The 25,501-nt window shown below is 37.7% G+C and overlaps 2 protein-coding genes across 10 annotated transcripts in view; one reads left to right on the forward strand and one right to left on the reverse strand.

Annotated features, from left to right (window-relative positions):
* The window catches only part of naa15a (N-alpha-acetyltransferase 15, NatA auxiliary subunit a), a 35,319-nt gene extending 21,902 nt beyond the window's left edge, over positions 1-13,417 (forward strand). For 4 of the 6 annotated variants that reach the window (XM_087280170.1, XM_087280169.1, XM_087280171.1 and 1 more), the window contains 8 exons: positions 788-916; positions 4,404-4,617; positions 5,192-5,385; positions 6,719-6,827; positions 7,367-7,465; positions 7,542-7,685; positions 10,998-11,095; positions 12,482-13,411. In XM_087280170.1, coding sequence (XP_087136296.1) covers positions 788-916; positions 4,404-4,617; positions 5,192-5,385; positions 6,719-6,827; positions 7,367-7,465; positions 7,542-7,685; positions 10,998-11,095; positions 12,482-12,688 — 1,194 coding nt within the window. In that variant the 3' untranslated portion in view covers positions 12,689-13,411. 6 annotated transcript variants of the gene reach the window in all.
* ugl (ureidoglycolate lyase) overlaps positions 218-25,501 on the reverse strand; it is a 31,514-nt gene continuing 6,230 nt past the window's right edge. Inside the window, exons 8-18 of one of the 4 annotated variants that reach the window (XR_015506844.1) lie at positions 25,344-25,500; positions 22,837-23,035; positions 21,535-21,613; positions 21,082-21,174; positions 19,788-19,860; positions 19,633-19,700; positions 18,809-18,939; positions 16,108-16,268; positions 3,486-4,170; positions 3,108-3,390; positions 218-1,742 (exon numbers count right to left, since the gene is read on the reverse strand). Coding sequence is in view for 2 of the 4 variants with exons in the window: in XM_087280622.1 (XP_087136748.1) it covers positions 16,112-16,268; positions 18,809-18,939; positions 19,633-19,700; positions 19,788-19,860; positions 21,082-21,174; positions 21,535-21,613; positions 22,837-23,035; positions 25,344-25,500 (957 nt within the window). In the remaining 2 variants the exon portion in view is untranslated. 4 annotated transcript variants of the gene reach the window in all.

Consider the following 25,501-nt stretch of genomic DNA (forward strand, 5'->3'; position numbering starts at 1 on the left):
TATTTAATTTTTCAAGAAATATTAAATTTAAGCCAGTTGCTGAATTGTCTAATTTCTTAACTGTTCTGTTTTCAGATGCAAGAAGAAAAAAAGTCAGGCAAACGTTGGCCAAAAAAATAAATAAATTGCGCCTTATATCGGCCTTTACGAGTTGATATGTGACGCTGATTTATAAATTGTTTTGGCCGATATGTTTGCACGATTTATTATTATTTTTGCTTCATCTATTTAAAACAATAACAATAGTTAAGTAATTAGACACAATTAACCATTTATTGGTTGACCTCTATTCCCTGTAGCCATTGACTTGAATTTTATGAATCTAAAATATGTTTTACGTAGCAGATGCCCTTCCAGCCACAACCCAGTACTGGGAAACACCCATACACTCTTGCATTTACACACACTCACACACTACGGCCAATTTAGTTAATTCAATTCACCTATAGCGAAAACTGGAGCACCCGGAGGAAACCCCCGCTAACACAGGGAAAACATGCATGCAAACAGTACACAGAAATGACAACTGGCCCAGCAGAGACTAGAACCAGCTATCGTCTTGATGTGAGATGACGGTGCTAAACACTGAGCCACTGAGCCACCACAATTGTTTTCTCCCTTCACTGAAAATAACTTTTGCTCAGCTCATGCACAGTTCAGAGAGAAGCTTGAAATGATCACTTGTTGTTTTGTCCTTGCTTTCCCTACAACTTTGACTTTGCTGTACTGTTCAGCTGTTCACATTCTCATTGGCAAAAATATATTGATGAGTGTGTTTGACCAACAGGAAGGAACCTCAGCAGTGGAGAATCTGAATGAGATGCAGTGCATGTGGTTCCAGACCGAATGTGCTTTGGCCTACAAGTCCTTGAACAAATATGGAGAGGCTCTGAAGAAGTGCCATGAGATCGAGAGGGTGAGTCCTAAAACAATGGATGTAATCATAGATGCAACAGCTCGTCTACAGAATGACCAATGAAATATGTTCACACAAATACACGGTTGAAGTCAAAATGATCAGACCGCCTCTGAAATTTTAATTCTTTTTCAAATATTTCCCAAGCATTGTTTCACAGAGCAATAAATCATTTCAGCATCGATATTGCAATGTCCAGTCATGACTATAGCTGAGCAGGTACAATAGTTTATCCATAATATAGTGAAAGTTTATTATTTGCATGTTTGCGGACCTGTGGTGATTATTATTATTAAGCCTTTTGATAAAGTTAAAACCATAACAAATGATAACGTTTGTAGTTTTAAACTACAAAGATTTTGTACATTTAATTATTTATACGATGAAGACTATACAGTGATATTTAGTACTTAAATAAGTTGTGTGTCTGAATTAGGGATGACACAATACAGTTAGCCCACGGTTCAATACATACCTCAGTTTTTTAACACTGTTTTCGGTTTGGTTCTCATGGCTTAACACGTGTATTTTTTTTGTATTCTATAGGCAATAGGAAAAGTAAGAGGTTAAGGAGAAAAAAAAAACAATTTATTGCAATACTCATTTTGTTTTACTTAAAAGCCAGGAAAAGTACACTAGTTCCTAGTGTATTGTATTGTATAAAAAAAATTAACACTGAAGTCTCACAGCTGCTGGTAGCCCATGTGTAAACTGGGAAACACATAAAATCCTACATTTTGAAATTAGCATAAATGTGAAGTTAATAAAGATAAATCGGCCATTTCAAATAAACATATTTGTACTTTAGTAAACCTAAATAAACCATCTTAGGGCCTACTCACACTATGCCATCCGTACCGTGCCCAGGCCCGTTTCCCGGATCGTTTGAGAAGTGTGAGTGTGCTGAATCGGGCTCAAGCACAGTTCACTTGGCCGGCCCTGGCCCGGTTGGAAGAGGTGTGCCTGAGCGCGGTACACTTGGGCTTTGGCGCGGTACGCTTGTGTGTGAGCGCGAAACGCGCCAAAGCCCGAAACCGAAAGCGAGACATGACTTTTAAGGGACTGTTTGATATGGATTTATTAATCATTCTTACTGTTCAGTGATCGCAAACTGCCGTAGTTTATTAAAGACGCAAACTCCTCACAGCACCACAGCTGCACGCCATCAGCAGACCTCCTCATTCCGCCAGCACGAGAGCTTTGATTGTTTGAGAGCCAAAAGTGGCGGATCTGTTCGGTAAAATATCTGACTGTGTGTCCCCGCATCCCTAAGGACTGTTTGGCGAAATATTTGACTGCATGTCACTGCATAACAAACGACTGAAAGGTTATAACTAGAGAAATCTCCACTGTGCTTCTGAGTGAGAGCGTATGGCAAGCCGTTTTAACATTTAAACCTTGTTCTGACTATCCATAAATATATTTAGAGATATGATTATATATTTTGACAAGTCATTATTATAATTCGACTTGTCAGAATGACAATTAGAGATATCTGCAATTACAATTTTACTAGTACGAAATCAGATTGGAGATATCTGCAAATATATTATGACTAGTCATATTCCTCCATTGACTTCCATTGAAAAATATTTGCAGATATCTCTAAATGAGTTTTGACTCGTCAAAAATCCAATTCAAGATATCTACAACTGTAATTCGACTATTAGTAAATTAATTAGAGATATCTTCAAATATATTTGTAAATATCTCTAAATATTACGAATTAAAGACATCTCCAAATGTATGACTAGTAAAAACTCAGTTAGAGATATCTCTAATTACAATTGTGACTAGTCAAAACTCATTTAGAGATATCTGCAAATATTTTTCAATGGAAGTCAATGGAGGAATATGACTAGTCATAATATATTTGCAGATATCTCCAATCTGATTTCGTACTAGTACAATTGCAATTGTAGATATCTCTAATTGTTATTCTGACTAGTGGAATTATAATTATGACTAGTCAAAATATAATTAGAGATATCTCTAAATATATTTATGGAGTCAGAACAAAGATTTAAATGCTAAAAAGGCTTGCCATAGAGAGCGCTTCTGAACAGCGCAGCAGCGTTGACGTAAGCGTGCCGAGGCCCGATATGGTGTGAGTGCGGGCCGTCGGGGGAGACGGGAGGGGGGACAAGCGTGCTTTGGCCCGGTTCGAGGCAACTGTACCTAGTGTGAGTACGGCCTTAATTATCTCGGTGCTGAAAAAAAATGTGAGACTCTAGTCTGTAACGCGGATTGAGTGCTTTTATAAGATGACAAAAGCCCACATCTCCAATCACCGAAAACGGCTGCAAATCTTTAGCAATAAACACCCGCACTGCCTTTGTTACTTTTATGTGTCTCTTGGAACCAGTTGGGTGTGTTTGCTTAAAAGATTCAGCGAGGGATTGTTGCTATTTGGAGGACTTTATTACCTTCTCTGCTATCCTGCCTTCAGACAGTGATATTGTTGGGTGATGGCGCTGCAGATGTGCAGTCATGGTTATACGTGTAAAACACTGTTTGCACACAGATATTTTTTGTTTACCGTTTTTTCTTTTATTGGCATTATACTTACCGGCAAAATCGAAATCCAAAATCGCAAATTCTCGTACTGTTGCCTCACTTCGCCGGCGCTTCCTTGTACTGTTGCCTCAGGCTTACTTTACCGCCGCTCGCCATGTTAAAGTGTGGAATGATGGTCAAGAATATTCCTCTGTGTCGAGTTTCTTCGCTGGTCTTTTGCTTTTCCTGAACACTTCCTGAATGTACAAGTGGCTTAAACTTGCTCATTTTGTGGCAGGAACCGGCAGACGTGCAACAACTTTAACTATGAGGTAAACACAAAACAAAACTTTCCATTCGGAGCTCCTTCACGGAACTCCACACTTGTAAACAATAGCTCCAACGGGCTCGCGCGGCTCTTGGTCCCACCCAGACTCGTCAGCTATACCAAGCCGACCAATCACAGAGTTTGTGCTATGCGTCATTGCGATATGTAGGTACATTTTTTGAGAGCTGCACGTCAGCCACAGAGTAGAGCTATGTGTCAACGCGTAGGCTGCGCTGTAGCATACACATGCGCTTGACGCTGAATAAATCAGTATAAATCAGCCTTTACAGTGTTCAGACGACAAAGAGACGCCACGTTGTGTTGCCAAGCTGGAGAATATGAATTGTTTGAAGTTACGGGTCGTCAGTGTTGCGTGTATAATTTGCTGCAGTGAAGGTTTTGTCTTCATTTTTCCTCTATGAGAGCGCAGCTGCAGAAAAACAAAGTATCACAATATAAATTTTGTGCATCCCTACTTGACAGCTTCTTAAATACAAGGCCAGCTTGTGTGAAGTGCTGCAAAAGACACAAGACATGAGCATAATGGTCACACACATCCGTCAAGTGCAGGTTTATATAGAAACACAATTTAAAAGTAGCTCACTGCAGTGGAAAAATGCTTTATGATTGACCCCTAACACTTTCTGCTTCCACCCTTCACAGCATTTTGTGGAGATAACAGACGACCAGTTTGACTTCCACACATACTGTATGCGGAAGATGACGCTGCGCTCGTACGTTGATCTGCTCAATCTGGAGGATGTGTTGCGAATGCATCCTTTCTACTTCAAGGCAGCGCGGACGGCCATCGAGATCTACCTCAGCCTTCACGATAACCCGCTCTCCGATGACAACAAGGAGTCGCAGGCCGACAACGGTACCCTCATTATGCACTATTATTATAGCGTTAATCCAAAGTACAGTTTTTATTGTAAAATTGTAAAACCTTAAAGGTGATCTATTATTGCACCATTTTACAACCATTTGACCATTTTATTTATTTTATTACCATTTTACATTTTATAAGTCTCTGATGTCCCCACAGTGTGTGTGTGTGTGTGTGTGTGTGTGTGTGTGTGTGTGTGCGTCAGCTTAAAATACCTCAACTAATGTTTTAAAACTCTTTGAAACTGACTCTTTTAGGCTTTGATCCTAATTGTGCTGTTTCGTTGACTGTCGCTTTAAATTCAAATGAGATTGTATGCTTTTCAAAAGTGGGCGGAGCTACAAATGCCTATGCATCAGCATAACGGCAGATTGAAAACATGGTTAACGTTACCTCTGTGAAAAACTGATCAGTGATCAGATGAGTGTCTCAGAATGCATCAGTCTATGGAGACTACAGTGTTCATTAGTGCATCTAAAACTCCTAGTGAATAAAGCATTCATTTTAGATAAGGCTTATAAACAAGCGAGATTTTGATTACTTGACAATTGCTTTTTTTATTTAGCCAACCTGACAGACAAGGAGCTGAAGAAATTGCGCAACAAACAGAGACGTGCCCAGAAGAAAGCTCAGTTAGAGGAGGAAAAGAAAAACGCTGAGAAGGAGAAACAGCTAAAGAACCAAAAGAAGAAAAAGGAGGAGGATGAGGAGGAGATTGGAGGACCTAAAGAGGAGCTCATACCAGAGAAACTGGCAAAGGCATGTCCACTTTTGTTTTTATTTTTTGGTGCATAAAGTATAATGATCAGGGGTGTCCGCAAGGGCTTAAAGTCATGAAGGTTCCATGAAACTAAAATAAAGTTTTTTACATGTTAGTTTCAATATTGTTAGTTTTTAGGATATCTATCAGCTAGCGTGCTTCAAAACAGTGACAGAAGTCACGTATAGAAGAAATAAAACCGATATAAATATGTAAAGCTTGTAGTTTGTCTCTTCAACCTGAATGGATCAATGTTTTTATCGATATCACCTCATTTTGGAGTTTCAGATGCTCCCAAGTATCTGACAAGCCCTGCCCCATCAAGGCTCTTCTCAATCGATGCGATTGAGCTCAAACACTCGCTGGCAGAGCCGTGATAAAACTAAACGCTATTGGCTGTTTTTTAAAAAAAAAGGGAGGAGCTACACTGTCCCATCCTCTCTTTGTGTTTCAGTTAAGATCACATCATCGATAAAAAATTCACATTTCAAAGCACATCACGGGACCTTTAGAATGTTTTAAATGGCCTGAAAGTCTTACATTTATTGAAATATGGTGTCATTCATTCATTTTCTTTTTGGCTTAGTCCCTTTATTAATCTGGGGCCGCCACAGTGGAATGAACCGCCAACTTATTCAGCATTTGTTTTACGCAGTGGATGCCCTTTCAGCTGCAAACCCATCTCTTGGAAACATCCACACACACTCATTCACTAAGGACAATTTAGCCTACCCAATTCACCTGTACCGCATGTCTTTGCACTGTGGGGGAAACCGGAGCACCCGGAGGAAGAAATATTTTAATTAAAAAATTACTTTAAACCGGTCTTAATTTTCCTTTATGTAAAGCTGCACAATTGGGCCATGCAATCATTAACAACCCAGCTCACTTTCACTTTTAACAAAAGTTAAATTTATGAACTCCATTTACCAATCATGTTAAATTGTCTTCTTTGCGTCCGCACAATAACAGTTGTTTAAATGTTCTCCATGTATTTATAGCTATATGGTGAGGACACTGACCTGGACATACTGTTGTTTCTAAAGCTTATTATTTTTATTTTAAGAGAAGTTATATTGCAAAAAATGTCTCCATATAACTAAAGTTCCTTATTTTGACATTACCTAAAATATGTGGCTTAGAAATAACTACATTAGATTTTTTTTTAATGAGACTTGCTGCAGGCCATCAGAAAAAAAATCCTTCACATTTAAATTTTTATTCACTAAATTTTTATTCATAATGTTCTTAAAAAGGTCTTAAATGTGACTGTATGAAACCCACAGAAGCCCTGTATGATTGATTATCACAGTCTTGTGTTTTTGTTTGCAGATTGAGAATCCTCTAGAAGAAGCGGTGAAGTTCTTGACTCCTCTGAAGAACTTGGTAAAGAATAAAATCGAGACGCATCTGCTGGCATTTGAGATCTACCTCAGGAAAGGTGATTCAATAAACTCAAAAGCTGATCACTATGCGTGCGCTTTGTGTTTGCCTGCTCAGAAATCTTTATTCCAGTAATATATGCATGCAGATGTTTTGATTGTATTCTGAAGCAGCTGATGCTGAAAAAGCTGTAACAGCAGCCAATTTATATTTAAAGGGACACATTTTCACTTCAGCCTATCTCTGAAGTTTTAAAGCTGAATCATACTTCTGTCTCACATGATAATTGGGGGTTATTAAGCTGTGTGTGTACACTTCTGTATTGTGTTTGTGTTGCACAGAATATAACACTTCCGAAATGCTAGCTAGCAGTGGGGTCTTTACATTTCTCTGTGTCGAGTTTCTTCGTGAGTGTTTAGTTTACAGCTTATAATGCTACTTTACTCTATCAGAAGCTCAAACCGAACTGGCGAACATTAAAAAACTTTATTCGATTAAACTTTACTGACACATTCTAGAGACTGCTGTGTCTAATAATACTACTTTCAAAAACAGCAATACCGATTTAAAACTGATAATGTGCATTTGTGTTTGTAGAAAAGTATCTGCTGATGCTGCAGTCGGTGAAGAGAGCTTATTCCCTGGACCCCGATCACCCGTGGCTCCACCAGTGTTTAGTGCGGTTCTTCAAAGGAGGTACATAACAGCAGCCGCGTTTGCTTCATTATCAAAAAGCCACACAAGCTGACTGAAGATGTGCATGTGTTCTCAGTGTCGGACAGTAAGGATATGCCGGAGGCTGTGCAGACGGTTCTGAAACAGGAGATCACCAAGCTGTTTGGCGAGAGCGACCCTAAAACCTTCAACAAGAACTTCCTGAGCAAACATGCAAACTCAATACCACACAGAGTTGCAGGTACAAGATTTGTTCAATTCAGGTTTATATGTATAGTGCCTTTTACAATATTTCCTATTTTAAAGCAGCTTTACAAAAGGTGCACATTATTGAATTACAATCAAAATCAGAAAAGTGAAGGTTATTAGTTACTATGACTGTATTCGTTACAAATAACTTTAAATAACTATTAGCTGTTAACAGTTCAAGTAATTAAATTTTAAGTGGGCATAGATTATTTTTTAAAATCTAGATTAATCACTGTAATCTTGTAATTAAACTAGATTAAAATGGCTCATTTGAATTCTGCCTAAGGCATTCAGAATATGTGTGTGCTACCCAAATAATAAGTCTTTGGGAACGGGTTTCTCAAGCCAGGTGGCGCATTAGACCAGGGGCTTATCTCCTGTTTCCAAAATGCATCACAAACTGCTTGAGAAACTGTTCTACTGTGATAATTGGGGATGAAAATAAATTATGTTCAAGAAGATGTACTTGTGTTTACTAACCGTTTATTCAGTTAAACATGAATTTTGAACTGTAGGCCTGTATAAGCTCCAAACAGCGAATTTTTGATCACCTTAATGTGACTAAACTCATAACTGAATTAAACAGAATTGGAATTAAGACGTGTGGAGTATGCGGATATTAGTGTAATTATTGAAGTAAACACCGCAATTAAACTATTACAGTCATGTAGGACTTTTCGCTTTATTTTTCAACAAGATCCACACACGTGGCTGTCAGTTAAGTGGCTGTCAGCTTGCGTAGAATAGATCCAGCTCCCACACAAACTTTGAGAATAGAATAACAGCAATATCATTATTATTTTTTTTTTTTCGTCCGATAAGAGTCTTGCGTTAACGCCGATAACGGCCCACCACTAAATTATACATGTATGTAGAAAACCTGTAGTTATTTTCAGTTATGGAACATAGAAAATTCCATAATAAAAAAAGTCACACAAACAAAATGTTTTTACATTAACTTGATTTAGAAAGTTAAATCCGGTTTCAAATTTTTTTTTTAAGTTAAAAAACTTTAAAGTTGATCTTTCAAGTCAGCTCAATTGATGTAAGTTCAGTGTCTGTAAAGTTCAAGGCCTGGAAAGTGTCTAAAAACACACACGCGTCTTCGAAAGTACTTGAATTAAATGTGAAATGAAATTTGTATATGGTGTTATTTTAACACTTGTTCTATGCTACTGTCAAAAAAAAATTTCTGTCTGCGCCAATGCCGTAGTAGTAGTGCGTCAGCACATTAACTATGGATGACTGTATTCGTTACAAATAACTTTAAATAACTATTAGCAGTTAACAGTTCAAGTAATTAAATTTTAAGTGGGCATAGATTATTTTTTAAAATCTAGATTAATCACTGTAATCTTGGAATTAAACTTGATTAAAATGGCTCATTTGAATTCTGCCGAAGGCATTCAGAATATGTGTGTGCTACCCAAATAATAAGTCTTTGGGAACGGGTTTCTCAAGCCAGGTGGCGCATTAGACCAGGGGCTTATCTCCTGTTTCCAAAATGCATCACAAACTGCTTGAGAAACTGTTCTACTGTGATAATTGGGGATGAAAATAAATGATGTTCAAGAAGATGTACTTGTGTTTACTAACCGTTTATTCAGTTAAACATGAATTTTGAACTGTAGGCCTACATAAGCTCCAAACAGCGAATTTTTGATCACCTTAATGTGACTAAACTCATAACTGAATTAAACAGAATTGGAATTAAGACATGTGGAGTATGCGGATATTAGTGTAATTATTGAAGTAAACACCGCAATCAAACTATTACCGTCATGTAGGACTTTTCGCTTTATTTTTCAACAAGATCCACACACGTGGCTGTCAGTAAAGTACTGTACACACACACATCGCCGAATGCGGAAGTTATTCATTTCCATAACACTCTCACCAGTCCTTACTTCTTATTTGCGTCTAACACCCTAGTTTGTCAGACGTCCGAGGTAAATGTAGTCTGTAGTGTCTTCGAAGTAAGTGAAAGATCCAGAAGGGCATCCTGCTGATTTGATTCAGACGGCTCACCGGTCAGGTATACATCCGCGCTAAAATATCAAGGTGAAAGTCACCATAGCTTGCGTAGAATAGATCCAGCTCCCACACAAACTTTGAGAATAGAATAACAGCAATATCATTATTATTTTTTTTCCGTCCGATAAGAGTCTCGCGTTAACACAGATAACGGCCCACCACTAAATTATACATGTATGTAGAAAACCTGTAGTTATTTTCAGTTATGGAACATAGAAAATTCCATAATAAAAAAGTCACACAAACAAAATGTTTTTACATTAACTTGATTTAGAAAGTTAAATCGTGTTTCAACTTTTTTTTTTTAAGTTAAAAAACTTTAAAGTTGATCTTTCAAGTCAGCTCAATTGATGTAAGTTCAGTGTAGGAATTCAAGGCATGGAAAGTGTCTAAAAACACACATGCGTCTTCGAAAGTACTTGAATTAAATGTGAAATGAAATTTGTATATGGTGTTATTTTAACACTTGTACTATGCTACTGTCAAAAACGAAATTTCTGTCTGCGCCAATGCAGTAGTAGTAGTGCGTCAGCACATTAACTATGGATCTCACGGTGACCTGAGTTTGATTCCCACCTTGAGGTATTATGCCGATCCTTCCCCTCTTTCTGCTCCCGACGCTTTCCTGTTAAATACTCGACTGTCCTATACATTAAAGGTGAAAACCCCGAAAAAACATCTTAAATTTAAATCTTGACAAGCAATGCATGTTTTATCAATATTTCAGAAACCATATTTGAATATTAAATGTATTGAACTCAACACTTTTGTTAAAGTTCTTTGTACATGACTGTTCAAAACGGTCTAATTGTTTTTGAAAATGGTACATTCAAAACATCATCATTACTCTGAGATTTTGAATGTAAATGTGAAGTGTTAGTGACTTTCATGGCTCTACATATGCTGGTACTGTGATTACAAAAGTGCTGTTGACTAAATAGACTGAGACTAAATATGGGTCTCAACAGTCTAGTGTTAAGTTGAACACCTTCACACACGGTTGAATTGTAACAAAATATAACCTAAAACTGAAAATGTAGATAAAATTTAATGTAACAGTTGTGTTTATTACATAGTTTGCACAAAAAGCTATTCTGCATAATATTAAGTGTACTTCATTTGATTAATTAAGGTAGCATTTAATTTGAATCATAAAAGTGAAATAACTTTATGAACCTAAACTTGATTAAAATAGACACTAGGTCACTAGTTTCTGTGATGGTTCATTTACCTGCTTGTTTTGCTTCTAAAATGAACCTCTCATTCCCAGCTGCTAAGATGATGGTGTTTCTGGACTCTTCCTCTGAAGGAAAGGCTGCGGAGCTGGCTACCTCTTTAAACGAGTCCCTCACAGACAGAAGCCTTCAGGTAAAATAACACTAGTGCACAGGTGTCAAACTCAGTTCCGAAAGGGCCGCAGCTCTGCACAGTTTACTTCCAACTATAATTAAACACACCTGATCAAACTAATTGAGTCCTTCAGGCTTGTTTGAAACCTACAGGTAAGTGTGTTGGAGCAGGGTTGGAACTAAACTGTGTAGGGCTTTGGCCATCCAGGAATTGAGTTTGGCACCCCTGATCTAGTGGGAAAGACGGCTAGTAAAATATGGATTAATGTCTACCATTGCTTATAGAGTCAATAAAAACAAATCTAACCACTTAAAGGAACAATCCACATTTTTAATTTTTTTTTTTTAATAAGCTCATTTTACAACTCCCCAAGAGTTAAAGGTGCTGTATGTAAGTTTTTGACTCTTCTAAAGTATAAAAGTACCATAATGTGTTTGCAGATATTTAAGAAACATGCCAAGTGAACATTCTTGTCTAATCATTCTTTGGCTGCATTTACACTGCAGATCTTGATGGTCAATTCTGATTTTTTTGACTGTATCCGATTTTTTTTTTTTCATTTATTTAAATTTTTTTTGATGGCCTACTTACATTATCTTTTTAAAGTGACTCGTATCCGATCGTCTGCATTTACACAGCACACGGCGAAGGTGCAATGTCCAGGAAAAAAACTGCGGGCGCTGACTGACAGCTGATTATTAAGGAGAGCTCTTTTCTCGGTTCCTGTATTTAATCTGTTTGCAGCGTGTCATTGTTGTATTCTTTTTGACTGTAGCTGTTTTACTATAGTTTATGACAGAAAAGTTCTCATTTGGCCATCTTTTTGTAATCTAGGCTTTTTTAAACCAGTAGTCATCTTAATGTCATGTCCATGGCGTGATTTATGCAAGTGATGTATGCACTAGCTTTATATTATATTGGTTAGGTGGTGAATATTGCGCTCTCGTTTCTTTCTCCTTAACATGCTTAAATACTTGTGCTACATGACAATGGAAAAGCTTTTTTAGTCCTCGTGTATGAGATTTAAAGTTTACGACTCTACTGAAATCTGTTCTGAAATGAATGCATCAGACTTGACGTCATTCGCTATGGTTTTTGATGCACGACTTGCATTGACAGGTGAAAATCTGATCTACCTGCTTGCACTGCCGACACGAGGGCACAGATCCGATTCATATCAGATAAATTTCCACATATGAAGCCGAGTGAAAACGTGTTTAGATCCAGTAGTGCAATACCCAGTTCAACCACTGGGTGTCAAACTTACATACTGCACCTTTAAGCAAAAAAATCGTTATCATTCTGGCATAAACCATCTTTTTAGGAGGTATCTTATCTTGATATTGCTGCTAAAAGTCTTTCCTGAAAATCATAATCGCTAACATTTCCATGTGTGCACCTCAGACGTGTGCAGAGGTGCTCCAGGCACTGAGAGACGGCAGTCTGGGCTCCCAGCAGGAGAAATTCACTGAATCCTACCGCGTGTCCTGCCACGGCCTCTACCCTTACGCCGTGGCCTTCATGCCTCCCGGCTATCAGGACAACACAGCGGTGACCACCAACGGAGACCTTTCCCCCTGCGACCACGAGGACCTGCCCAACGAGATGTGAAGCGCTTTAACACCAGACTCCACTGCACTAAAGACCACCGTTACCTTCCGCCGAGCAATAGGGGAGAGAAAAAACCTTTATTTTCCTGTTCCTTTTCTATCTTTTTTTTTTAATATGGCGTCTAGAGCAGAATAAACGGTATTACAGAAATCGATTGATCAGGACAGTCACGCGTGCATCTTGCTTCTCATGTTTTTAAGAGTAATTTATACGAGATAATGATATTAAAGAGAACCGAATATTTCAGGAGGAGCAATACAGGTCGTGTGCCAAACCTGATGACGGCACCAGGGGACGGGGGGTGTGTTTTTTTTGGGAGTGGGGGAGTGAAATGTGGATCAGCCGGCAGTCATTGAGGAGACTTGAGATGTTCGGCTGATAAACTAATAACTGTGTTGATTTAAAGGTCATCTGAGGAGAGGCAGACGTGTGCATCTCTTTATTTTATTTCTTCTCTCATTCATGGTCTGCTGCCTTTCGGTTATTCAGTGAACGTCTCGCAGGCGGCAGTGGCTTCTGTGACCGCTTCATTTTGGGTTTGTTTGGCTTTCGTTATTTTATTTTTTCTCCCACTTATTCTTTTTGGGTTCTCTCAAGCTGGTTTTGTTTATTTTATTATTATTTTTTTCCTAAGACTCCATCAAACGTACCACTGTCTGAATTCTGACAACATGTCCCATCGTTTGACACTCACACAGTTACAAATAAAACAAAATAACATGACCGTGATGCTCTTCGCTTTCTGTTTTTAATTTCGCTGTGAGATTTTAGAAAAGTTTTGTCTTTTCTAAAATGAAGTACAGGAGAATTGCTGAAGGGTAACCCAAAAATAAGTGTCATTTCTGGGTGTATAGAGCTGGGGTTTGTAATTAATTTGCAGAGAGTATTTATTTTTGCTTCACTCATCTGGGCTTTTTTTATTGGTTTCTTTGCAAATAAAATTGCTTTCAAATATGTGTTACAAGCAGTGCTTCTCAACCTTATATATGTGGTGCCAAATTCACAACCTGATAAAAGTCTTGTCTGTCCAAGTTTGAGGAGCAACAAATAATATCTTGACTTCTAGTTGATCATTTGGTATCAGAAGTGGCTTATATGAAAGGGAAAGGCCTCTAGATTACGCATATTTTTACCAAAATAAAATATGATCATGTCTTGATTTATAATTATTTCATTAGGACAGTAAGGTCTGACTTTGCAGAGACTAAAGTCTTTTCACTTAACAGAAATAATGTCCAGTATAGAATATAAAGTCATGATGCAGTGGAGAAAGAATGAATATTGTGTTTGACTCCATCATGAGCATCCATACAGTCATCTACATGACTCAAATCACTTATTAATAAAGTCATCTGGAGGCAAAGAAAGTGTTCATGCAGGACTCCCAGAGTTCATCAAGAGTCTTTGGATTCATCTTCAATGCCTCCTCCTGTCATCTTACCTCAGACATGCTCAAAAAATGTTCATTCTGGTGACTGAGTTGGCCAATCCTCGAGCACCTTGGCCTTCTCTGCTTTCAGGAGCTTTGATGTGGAGGCTGAAGTATGAGAAGGAGCGCTATCCTGCTGAAGAATTTGCTCTCTCCTGTGGTTTGTAATGTAATGGGCAGCACAAATGTCTTGATACCTCAGACTGTTCATGTTGTCATCCACTCTGCAGATCTCTGCACACCAACATACTGAATGTAACCCCAAACTATGATTTTTCCAAACTTGATTTCTGTGAGAATCTTGGGTCCATGTGGGTGTCCAGTAGGTCTTCTGCAGTATTTGTGATGATCGGGATGCAGCTCAACAGATGATTCATCTGAAAAATGTATCTTCAGCCACTTTCCCAAATGATCAACTAGTTATTATTTGTTACTCCTACAACTGGAATTGACGACAGACTTTTGTCAGGTAGTGTATATAGTAACTTTACTGATGTTGATTACAATATATATATATTTTTTTACTTCAAGTTGTAATAACCCCCAGTAACCCTCCAGGGTTTTTCTAAGCTGTGTTTTCAGCTAGTTTATTATTTACTAAATAATGAAAAGTGAAACATTTAAATTTCTATTTCATAAAACATTTAGAATTACAGAAATATCTACATTTATTATGGATGTATAAACACACTTAGATTAATTATTCGTTACAGTTTTAAATCAAATTATTTATGAGTTGTTATATGGTGAGTTCTTATTTAATGTCATTTTATGTATGGGTGTGTGACGGGGACAAATGTAATCATGTTTTGTTTTTTTAGAGTGATACTGAAATTTTGCTGAATGTTCAATATAATTAATATAAGAAACTAAATTTGCCAGGTAGTGAGTGCCACGATCGCAAGAAGGTCGCTGGTTCGAACCTCGGCTGGGTCAGCGGGCATTTCTGTGTGGAGTTTCCATGTTGCATGTTGGCGTGGGTTTCCTCCGGGTGTTCCAGTTTCCCCCACAAGTCGTGGTGTAAGTGAATTGGGTAAGCTAAATTGTCCATAGTGTATGGATGTTTCCCAGTGATGGGTTGCAGCTGGAAGTGCATCCGCTTTGTAAAACATGCTCAGTAAAAAAACAGTAGTGCTCCATTTGGGATAACACTACATACATATACTATACTGTTGAGTGTGTAAGTGCATAAGTACATAGTGTGGCATTTGGGATGCAGCTATTGACTCAAATGATTTTTTCAGACACAAATTCATCCAGGAAACACACTGTTGCTCTGAGACACAAATGATTTATTTAAAACCATTTTCATTAGCAAAAATTGAATATTTCATCCAAAGGTTTACTCTATAAACGTGTAGTTTTGTTTGTTGAACTGTTGTATAAAAATCAGCACTTAATTTGTGATCGCTCTAAGGTACTGATATTTAGGAAGACGCCACAACTGAAATATCTCAGTAAACCCTGAATGTTCCTGTAGTGTTCCCATTTGGTTCCTATTTTGGGAGCAAAGTAAGAATGTTCTAGCATCGTTCTGAGTTTTTTATTTGTTTGTTTGTATTTTTGTGGCTTGTTTTTTGGTAGTCAAAACCGACCATTTCAAAACATTGCAGGCAGTTTTTTTTAATATATATAATTTAACATAAGAAAACCTAAAACAGAACATTCTGGGAAGATTTTTGCTGTGATGGATGTCTTTTGGGTTTCATATTAATCATTAAGTCATTCTAACTGCACTCTCATCAGGCAATGAATGCTTTTGGACTTTTGTTTTAGTATCTCAGATCGCATATTAGGATATTAATGTCAATTAATTATTGCACACCCCTAATTAAAGTCATCTGGCAGCCCCTGGCTGAGAATCACTGCACGATAGCTAAATTAATCTCTTAATTTGCAGACTTCATTATGATGAATAGTTAGTTTGATGTATTTAGAGTTTGTCATGATGGAATACTCTTGTGCGTTTGCTCTGCATGTGATTTATTACTTGTTTAGAGTCTGGCTTTGGGCGGCGCGTCCTCATGTCCGCTCTGAGAGCTCAGGAAAGTGTGGTCCAGGTTGAGGTATGTAGTGAGGAACTCCGGGAAACTGTTTTTCAGTACAATTTCTAGAAACATGGACACTGCAGTCATCAGCCTCTGTTTGTCTCTAAAGAGAGAGGAAATGAGGGAAAAGGTCAGTATTTCTCAATGTGAGCTCTTGGGCAACAGATCAACAGAGGTTGTGTTACTCTAATAGAATCACAAGTAAAATTTGGCATTGGTATTATTTGACATTTTATGATATATTACACTCCTGATGTACAGAATTTTTAACAAACTATACCAAAATATAGAATAAAATAAACAGTAAAGCCTGAAATTATTCATACTGGCAAATTCTGACAGGCATCTCCCATAAGACAATAAGATGATGTACAAGAGGCATTATTGTGGGAAAAAATATTTCTCAGTGTATTGTGTATAATTATAGTACATTTTAATAGCTTTTTATTTTTTAATTTAATTGTTCTTCCCTTTTATTAGTAAGTAAAAGCTTTGTAATTAGTAATTATACAAAACCTTAGTTATTGTATATTTTCCTTTTTATTTTCATCAAAATCAAATCAGGCCTTTATTTGTCACATACACTTTCGTATAGTGAAATTGAACCCCTGCCCCCCGACCATACACAAACATCACAATTTTCATGGGAGACAGGTCATAGGAGGTAGCATTTAGAAAGGGAAGTAAGATACATCTTGACAGGCCAAAAAAAAAAACCCTCTCAGCTTGCCCTTGATTAGGGCATAGTAAGAACATGGAGAAAAACAGCCCAATGTTAGCATAAGCACACCGGCAAGACACAACCTTGACACGGGATGGGAACAGGGATATGGAAAACAATCCGATGAGTGCGGGCAGCCATCTGGTCCAGCAGCCATGGAGGCGCAAGTCACAGTCCCGCCCACGCCCCTCGTGGTTGAAAGCATCATTCATTACTAGTTTATATGATCAGTTTTAGGTTTTTTTTTTAATGGTGATTTTTCTTTTTCCATTGAGTTTTAAATTAGCTTTATTTGTAATAGTTTCCATTTTCAAAGTCAACCGATCACATGGCAGCAACTAAATGCATTTAGGCATGTAGACATGGTCAAGACGATCTGCTGCAGTTCAAGCTGAGCATCAGAATGGGGAAGAAAGGGGATTTAAGTGACTTTGAATGTGGCATGGTTGTTGGTTCCAGACGGTCTGGTCTGAGAATTTTAGAAACTGCTGATCTACTGAATTTTCACGCACAACCATCTTTGGGATTCACAGAGAATGCTCTGAAAAAGAGAAGATATACAGTGCGCTGCAGTTCTGTGGGCACAAATGGCTTGTTGAGGTCAGAGGAGAATGGCCAGACTGGTTCCAGCTGATAGAAAGGCAACAGCAACTCAAATAAGCACTCGCTACAACTGAGGTCTGCAGAGGAGCATCTCTGAACGCACAACATATCAAACCTTGAGGCGGAGGGGCTGCAAAAGCAGAAGACCACACCGAGTGCCACTCCTGTCAGCTAAGAACAGGAAACTGAGGCTACAATTCACACAGGCTCAGCAAAATTGGACAATAAAAGATTTGAAAAAAGTTGCCTGGTATGATGAGTCTCGATTTCTGCTGCAACATTCGGATGGTCGGGTCGGAATTTCGCTTCAACAAGATGAAAGCATGGATCCATCCTGCTTTGTATCAAAGGTTCAGGCTGGTGATGGTGGTGTAATGTTGTGGAGGATATTTTCTTGGCACACTTTGGGTCCATTTGTACCAACTGAGCATCGTGTGAACGCCTCAGCCTACCTGAGTATTGTTGCTGACCATGTATATCCGTTTATGACCACAGTGTACTCATCTTCTAATTGGCCACTTCCAGCAGGATAACGCGCCATGTCATAAAGCATGAATCATCTCAGACTGGTTTCTTGAACATGACAATGAGTTCACTGTACTTAAATGGCCTCCGCAGTCACCAGAACTCAATCCAATAGAGTACCATTGGGATGTGGTGGACTGGAAGATTCACAAGGATGTGCAGACGACAAATCTGCAGCAACTGCGTGATGCTATCACGTCAATAAGGAGCAAAATCTCTGAGGAATATTTCCAGTAGCTTATTGAATCTATGCCATGAAGGATTAATGCAGTTCTAAAGGCAAATGGTGGTCCAACCCGGTACCAGTAAGGTGTACCTAAAAAAGTGGCTGTTAAGTGTATATACACTTTCATTACAGGTAGTTTTAGTAATTTATGGCTATTTTAATTAGCTGCTAAAACAGCATTTCTTAATTTTCATTAAATGTAACGTTTTTCTTCAATATTTGTATTTTATTTAAGTTTATTCAATTACTAAAAATCTATAATAATATTCACTTACTGAGTTATATAATTGTATACAAATTATAAATACAGTATATAATTTATTTTTGTATATAATGTATACAATTTTCCAGGAAAAGTTTATCAAAATGTTTATACAATACTTTAATTAGTAGTATTTAATATTGAACTGTCTATTTTCTAACTGATATAGTTTACAATAAAATAATTTAACCCTGATAACATGACTAACTCACCTTCCCACTTTATTTTCCAATACATATTTCTGCATAAGACAACAGATATATTCCTCCATCTGATATATGTGTAGCATCTGTACAGTTCTCTCACCTGTTTGTTTGGCAGCGCATGGCAGTCTTCAGTTCCCCTATCAGATCTTCAGCCAATCTGCTGACCAGAGCTCGGGTCACTACAGTCCCATCATCCTCCAGGCGCACCTGATGCCGGATCCACTGCCAAACCTGAGCAATACAAGTGCTTCAAGTAAGAGCTGCTGTGTTTTACTCCATCACATACAGCTGAGGTCAAAACAATTTGCCCTCCAGTGAAATTTGTATTCGTTTTCAAATAATCTCCAAAGTGATATTTAACAGGCACCGTGGCTCAGTGGTTAGCAACGTCGCATCACAGCAAGAAGGTTGCTGGTTTGAGTCCTGACTGGGCCTGTTGGCGTTTCTGTGTGGAGTGTTGGTGTGGGTTTTCTTCCAGGTGCTCTGGTTTCCCCCACAGTCCGACGACATGCGTTGTAGGTGAATTGGATTAACTTAATTGCCCGTAGTGTATGAGTGTGTGTGTGTGTATGTGAGAGTGTATGGGTGTTTCCCAGTACTGGGTTGCAGCTAGAATAGCACCTGCGGCATAAAACATATGCTGAAATAGTTGGTGGTTCATTCCGCTGTGGTGACCCCTGAAAAATAAGGGACTAAGCCAAAGGATAATGAATGAATGAAAGTTTGTTGGATATTATAATGTTCCCATTTTCAAAGAGAGCTAGTACTGGATCTGGCTCCAAAGCTCTCTTGATAATATCTGATATTGACTGGAAAATTGTAGACCAATAAGAAATTATTTTGGGACATTTACACCTGCGAAACATTTTAAAAGAATTACATTTTCTAATCATTTTCACTTTATCTGAACTGTTAATAACTGACCTGAGATCTGGATATCTCTGCTGTTGCTGAATCCTCAACCTTCCCCAGATAGAAGAAATGACCTCTACCTGCAGAAATAATAGCCATTAATACTCTAAATATCCGAGTACTGAGCTTAGAAGTGTTAATCCACTGGTGAAAACATGACTTAGTACCTGAAAGCCAGGCTTCAATGAAGAGAACTCCTACAGCAATGTTATATCTGAGTCCATACAGTGTCACTCCTCCCTATAAAGAGACAACAAAAATGTACGAGAGTAAAACTTTGGATAACACTTTTACTCTTGATTTTTTTTATTATTATGATTATTATTTATTCAATTATGTTTTTTTCCATTATCGGTGCAGTGCTGCCAACTATTTCTAATAAAAAGTAGCTAAAGCCTGCCCAAAAAGTAGCTAAATGTTGCCAGATGACGTCATGCACTATTTTGCATATCAGTGACGTCATCACGTCGTATTTGACAAGCGTAAGCTCATCATGTCTCTACTCTCAGAGACACCGTTTATTATATTATATTCAAACATTACATCCAGATGCACATTAAATAGGTTCTAATTAACATATTACTTTGCGTGATGACGTCATTGCGTAATCGCAACTCAAAACTACATCTTTATGAAGAATACAAAACAATTAATGTTTTCTCAAGCCGAGTGGCCATTTCAGCAAAAAACATTATTTGGAATATGTCCATTTAGATCTGTATGAAATATATAGTTGACTGTAAAATACAAACAGTTTTTGATGAGAACAGTTACATTCTTTTAAACAACAACAGCTTGTGTACTTGCTCTTTTATTAACTTTTAAAATTAACACATATGTAAAAAGTGACAACAATTATAGCACTATTGGAATTTATTGCTACCTAAATTACCATACATGTTAACAAATATCAGTAAATTAACAGTAATGAAAAACAATCTGAGCTAGGGATTTGACTTGAATGTGATATGTGTGTGTTGAGTGAAGCCTGCAGCCACTGCTCTTTTGAGTCACTTTTTTTAATTGCTAAAAGTAGCCAACTGAATGTTAAAAATTGCTAAATTTGTTGCTAGGTGCTTTAAAATAAAAAAAATTAAAAAGTTGCTAAGTCTAGCAACAAAATTGGTAAGTTGGCAACATTGCATCAGTGTTATGTTATGGCATGCATGACTCCAGACTATGTAATTATTGTATCTGATCCTAATTATTTAGTTAATCTGCCTCGGGATGTTAACGTCTTGGGGGCGGGTTAAATCTAAAATAGAAAGAAGGTAATCATTTTTACTGTTGTATGTAAAGTAAAAATAAAATAAAATAAACACTTGTGCTCAGTGGCCTATTAGAATTTTATGTAGCATGTTTTCATGTCTTATCCATGAAACACTTTGTTCAGTCATGTGGCTTTTTTAAATGTGCTGCATAAATGAAGTAAAGTTGAATCTTCAGATGATTCTGTCTGACCGCAGGCATGATGAGCAGGTCATTAGGGGTCACAGTGATGTCTTCACGCAGCTGCATCAGCTGATTCTGGCCACCGGTGTGAAGCTGGAACAGCTGTGGGAGAGAAAGTTATCTTTACAGTCATGTGAAAGTGTTTGGACACCCTGTTAATCGCCAATTTGCCATATCAGGACATGAGAATCTGATCTTTGCCAGGTCTTAAAATTAAAATCTCAGATCGATCAACAACTTATAGCATTAACAAAAGTAAGTCTTTATAAGTCTGTCTATATATATATATATATATATATATATATATATATATATATATATATATATATATATATATATATATATGTGTGTGTGTGTGTGTGTGTGTGTGTGTGTGTGTGTGTTTGTGTGTGTGTATATATATATATATTTATATATGTGCTGATAAGCTGATAATCAAATGCCTGAACCGATGACACTTACTTTTTGCATGGGCTCAATCAGGTCCATGTCATACACCATGAAGCCATCAACTCCTGCTTTGATTTCCAGTAACTTGAGTCTAAAGCAAGACAAGATTCATTATTTGGATGGAGAATTTTTTTTTCTTTTTTTTTTTTACTTTTGTTTTTATACATAATTCTTTACCTAAAAAGCTGTGAGTGCCAGGCAAACTTTTGTGGTTAATTAGTACATTTATTATTATTATTTTATTATTTAATTAGCCCTTTGAATTTGCACTGAAATGGCATTTAAAAGTTCAAACCACTGAATATCAGAAGTCCACTGAGAAAAACCTGCATGATTTGCTAAAAAAATACTTTTCCCTGACTGAAGAAAGAAAGGATGGAAGGAAAGAAAGAAAGGAAAAGAGGAAGGAGGAAAGGATGGAATATAAGAAAGGAAGAAATGATTGAAGGAAGAAAAGATGGAGGAAAGAAAGGATGGAAGGAAGGATAAATAGAAAGAAAGGAAGAAAAAAAAAGAGGATGAAGGGAAAAAAGAAAGAACAAATGAAGGAAAAAAGGATAGTAGAAACAAAATAATGAAAGAAGGAAGAAAAAGAAAGGATGGAAGAAAGAAAGTAAGAAAGAACGAAAGAAAACAAATGAAGGAAAGAAGGATGGAGGGAAGAAAGAACAGATGAAGCAAGAAAGAATAGATAGAAAGAAACGAAGAAAGAGGAATGAAGAAAAAGGATGGAGGAAAGAAAGAACAAATGAAGGAAAAAAGGATAGCAGAAAGAAAAATGAAGAAAGAAAGAAAGCAAAGAAGGAATGAAAAAGAAAAAAGGATGGAAAGTAGAAAGGAATGAAGAACGAAAGAATGGAGGGAAGAAAGAAAGGATCAAAGGAAAGAAGGAAACAATTAAGAAAGAAAGGATGGTAGAAAGTGAATGATTGAAGGAAAAAGGATGGAGGAAAGAAAGAAAGGAATGAAGGAAGAAAGGATAGAAGAAAGGATCGATTGAAGGAAAGAAAGATAGAAAGAAAGAAAAGGAAAGAGATCGAATGAAGGATGGCTGGATGAAAGGAAGCAAGGGTGGAAGAAAGGAAATAAAAAGGAATTAAGAAAGAAAGAACGAATGAAGGAAGGAAGAAAAGAAGAAAAAAATTAATTACAAAAAAAAGAAAAACGCAAATTATCAGAAGATTTGACTCTGAAAATGAAAGAATCTTCCAGATTTCCACATTTAATGTAATCATGTTAACTCTATTGCATCCGTTCTTCCATTATTAGAGGCCGAGTCTCATCCGGCTGTTATTAGTACTGTTTGCATCTTGCCTGGTAACAGTGTTAAGAACAGTCTTGTAGAGGTCACTCTCTTTGTCTCTAGGCAACAGCAATGCCGCCATGCCACCTGTTGCAAGGGCCCCCCTGCGGTGACACGTCTGCACTAGAAGATCCATGTAGCTGTGCAGAAAACGCTTCTCCATGTCCACATACTTACTGCGGTCCGGCAGGAGGAAATCAGCCCGATCACCTGGACAACAAACATCAGTCCCATCAGTGCTGGGCGTAATTACTTATAAAGTATCTAGTTACTGTAATTAAATTTCTATTCCATTGAAAAAGTAAAGTAAGGGAGTACTTTTTAAAAATTTTAGGTCATTTAATTAGTTACTTAAAATGTACTGGTCTTAAACACTGTAAATTAATTCAGTAGTTCTGTATAAATCAGCTCAGAGAAGTGTGTGTATATATATATATATATATATATATATATATATATATATATATATATATATATATATATATATATATATATATATTTTTTTTTTTTTTTTTTTTTTTTTTTTTCTAAATAAAGGGTGCTTCAGAAATCATGGAATGAGTGAGAAATACGTCTATATACGGCATATATAAAACATGGTGTGAATATTTGTTTTGTATATATAGTGTTAAACATTTTAAGTGTTTTTTTTTAAATAAATAAAACTAGGAGGAGGGTTGGCACGGTGGCTCAGGGGTTAGCAATGTCACCTCACAGCAAGAAGGTCTCTAGTTCGCCAGTTGGCATTTCTGTGTGGAGTTTGCATGTTCTCCCCGTGTTGGTGTGGGTTTTTCACGGGTGCTCCGGTCTTCCTCACAGTCCAAACACATACGCTATAGGTGAACTGAAAAAACTAAACTGGCCATAGCATAAGAGTGTGAATACGAGAGTGTATGAGTGTTTCCCAGTACTGTGTTGCGGCTGGAATGGCATCTACTGCGTAAAACGTATGCCGGAACAGTTGCCGGTTTATTCCGCTGTGGCGACCCCTGATAAGGGACTAAGCCGAAGAAAAATGAATGGATGAAAACTAGGAGGTCAAATTGACCGATATTTAAAGTGTTTAAGACCCTGTCCATATAAACACAGGTATATTCAGAACTGCACTTTTTTTTCAACATGGTTTCACTGTTTGTCCACAGGAAAACAAAGTATTGGGTGGCTGAAACCGAAACTTTCTGAGAACTCTGGCCAGAATGAGGATTTTACGAAACTCTGGGAACAATGTTATGAAAGGCCATTGGGGACAAAACATCGAAGACTAAAGGCTTGTGCACACCGAGACGTTTTTTGCTTGCGTTTTCCGTCAACGTTTAACGCCTCATGACTATATAAAGTGCGTCAATGTGATTGTGTACACCGACACGCAAAACGCCAGGAGCAAAAGCATCATTTAAAAAAAAAAAAAAAACGCCTCATGCTCGATTTTTTTGTTTTGACTTGATGCAGTAAAACCTTCTCCACCAATCAGATCGGCACTTTTACTCGCGTGCACAGAGCTGCTGAAGTTACTGTAAACAGCACTTGGAGGCGCTCAAGCGCAAAACTGTCGATGCGAGCGCACATCGAAGAAGATGCCCAGAGGAGATATGAACTGGAGCTGTTTGTGGCTCTGTGAACAATAATCATTTCTTCATCACTAGAGCTGGAGCTGCTACTTGAACCATCCATGCTTGTTCGAGTCACCAGTCTCTTTAACAACAAGTGTGTGAACTTCCTCTCTTCCTCTTCTTCTGTGTTATAAGCGGGTGTCCGAAGCTTAAAGTTGTGTAGCGACATCTAACGTCAAGGAGTGATTTTGCATACTCTTCTGCTTGGCGCCAGTGATTATCGCTTGGGTTTGAATGCGGAAAACTTCTCGTAAAACGCTGACGATAAACGCAAACGAAAAGCATCCCGGTGTGTAGGAGCCTTCACACATTTAAAAATTGTTATGCTTTAACACATAAAATTGCATACTAATGTGTTAACTAGTTATTTATATGTTAATGCATAATTTACATGGTAACTTGTAACAATAGTTCCAAACATTTTGTCCACAATGACCTTCCATACAAAATGTGGTCATGTGGACACCACAATCGGAGTTTTCACCTCGTGACAGAGTGTGCACTGTTTTCTGATTTGCCAACATGACTGCATTCACACCAAAAGTGCAAAGATGTGAATGCAGGAAAGTTCTGCATGTGCATATTGCATGTTTACACTGCGGGTCAGTTATCCACCTGTTTCTTATGTTTCCATTGACTTTACTCCCGAAATATACTTAATTCCGCATTTGTTGTGAACTTAGCATAAAAGTGTCATCATCTCCGCCTGTTGGTTCAGCGTACCCTTAACATGAAAAGTGGGGAAAACAAAGTCATTCAGACAAACTAATTAATAAAATATATAAAAAAAAATTTTATGTTGTAATTGATCAAAAAAAAATTGCTCATTATGTATTGGTCTGCTTGTGATCCAGCATGAATTGGTCTAAAGACGAATCGACCTAGTCAAAGCGTTTAACAAAACTGACCGAATTTGTTGACGAAGGAGGCCGAGTAATCCCAGATGCCACAGTTTAGACCCGCCGAGTGCTCCTTGAGCTCATACAAAATCTCCTCCATCTCGAAGGACGCCAGCACACACTCGATCAGCACGGTGGCCTTTATACAGCCCGCTGGCAGACCAAGC

The sequence above is a fragment of the Danio rerio genome, chromosome 14, assembly GCF_052040795.2.
Source record: "Danio rerio strain M-AB ecotype USA chromosome 14, GRCz13ab, whole genome shotgun sequence".
Lineage (NCBI taxonomy): Eukaryota > Metazoa > Chordata > Actinopteri > Cypriniformes > Danionidae > Danio > Danio rerio.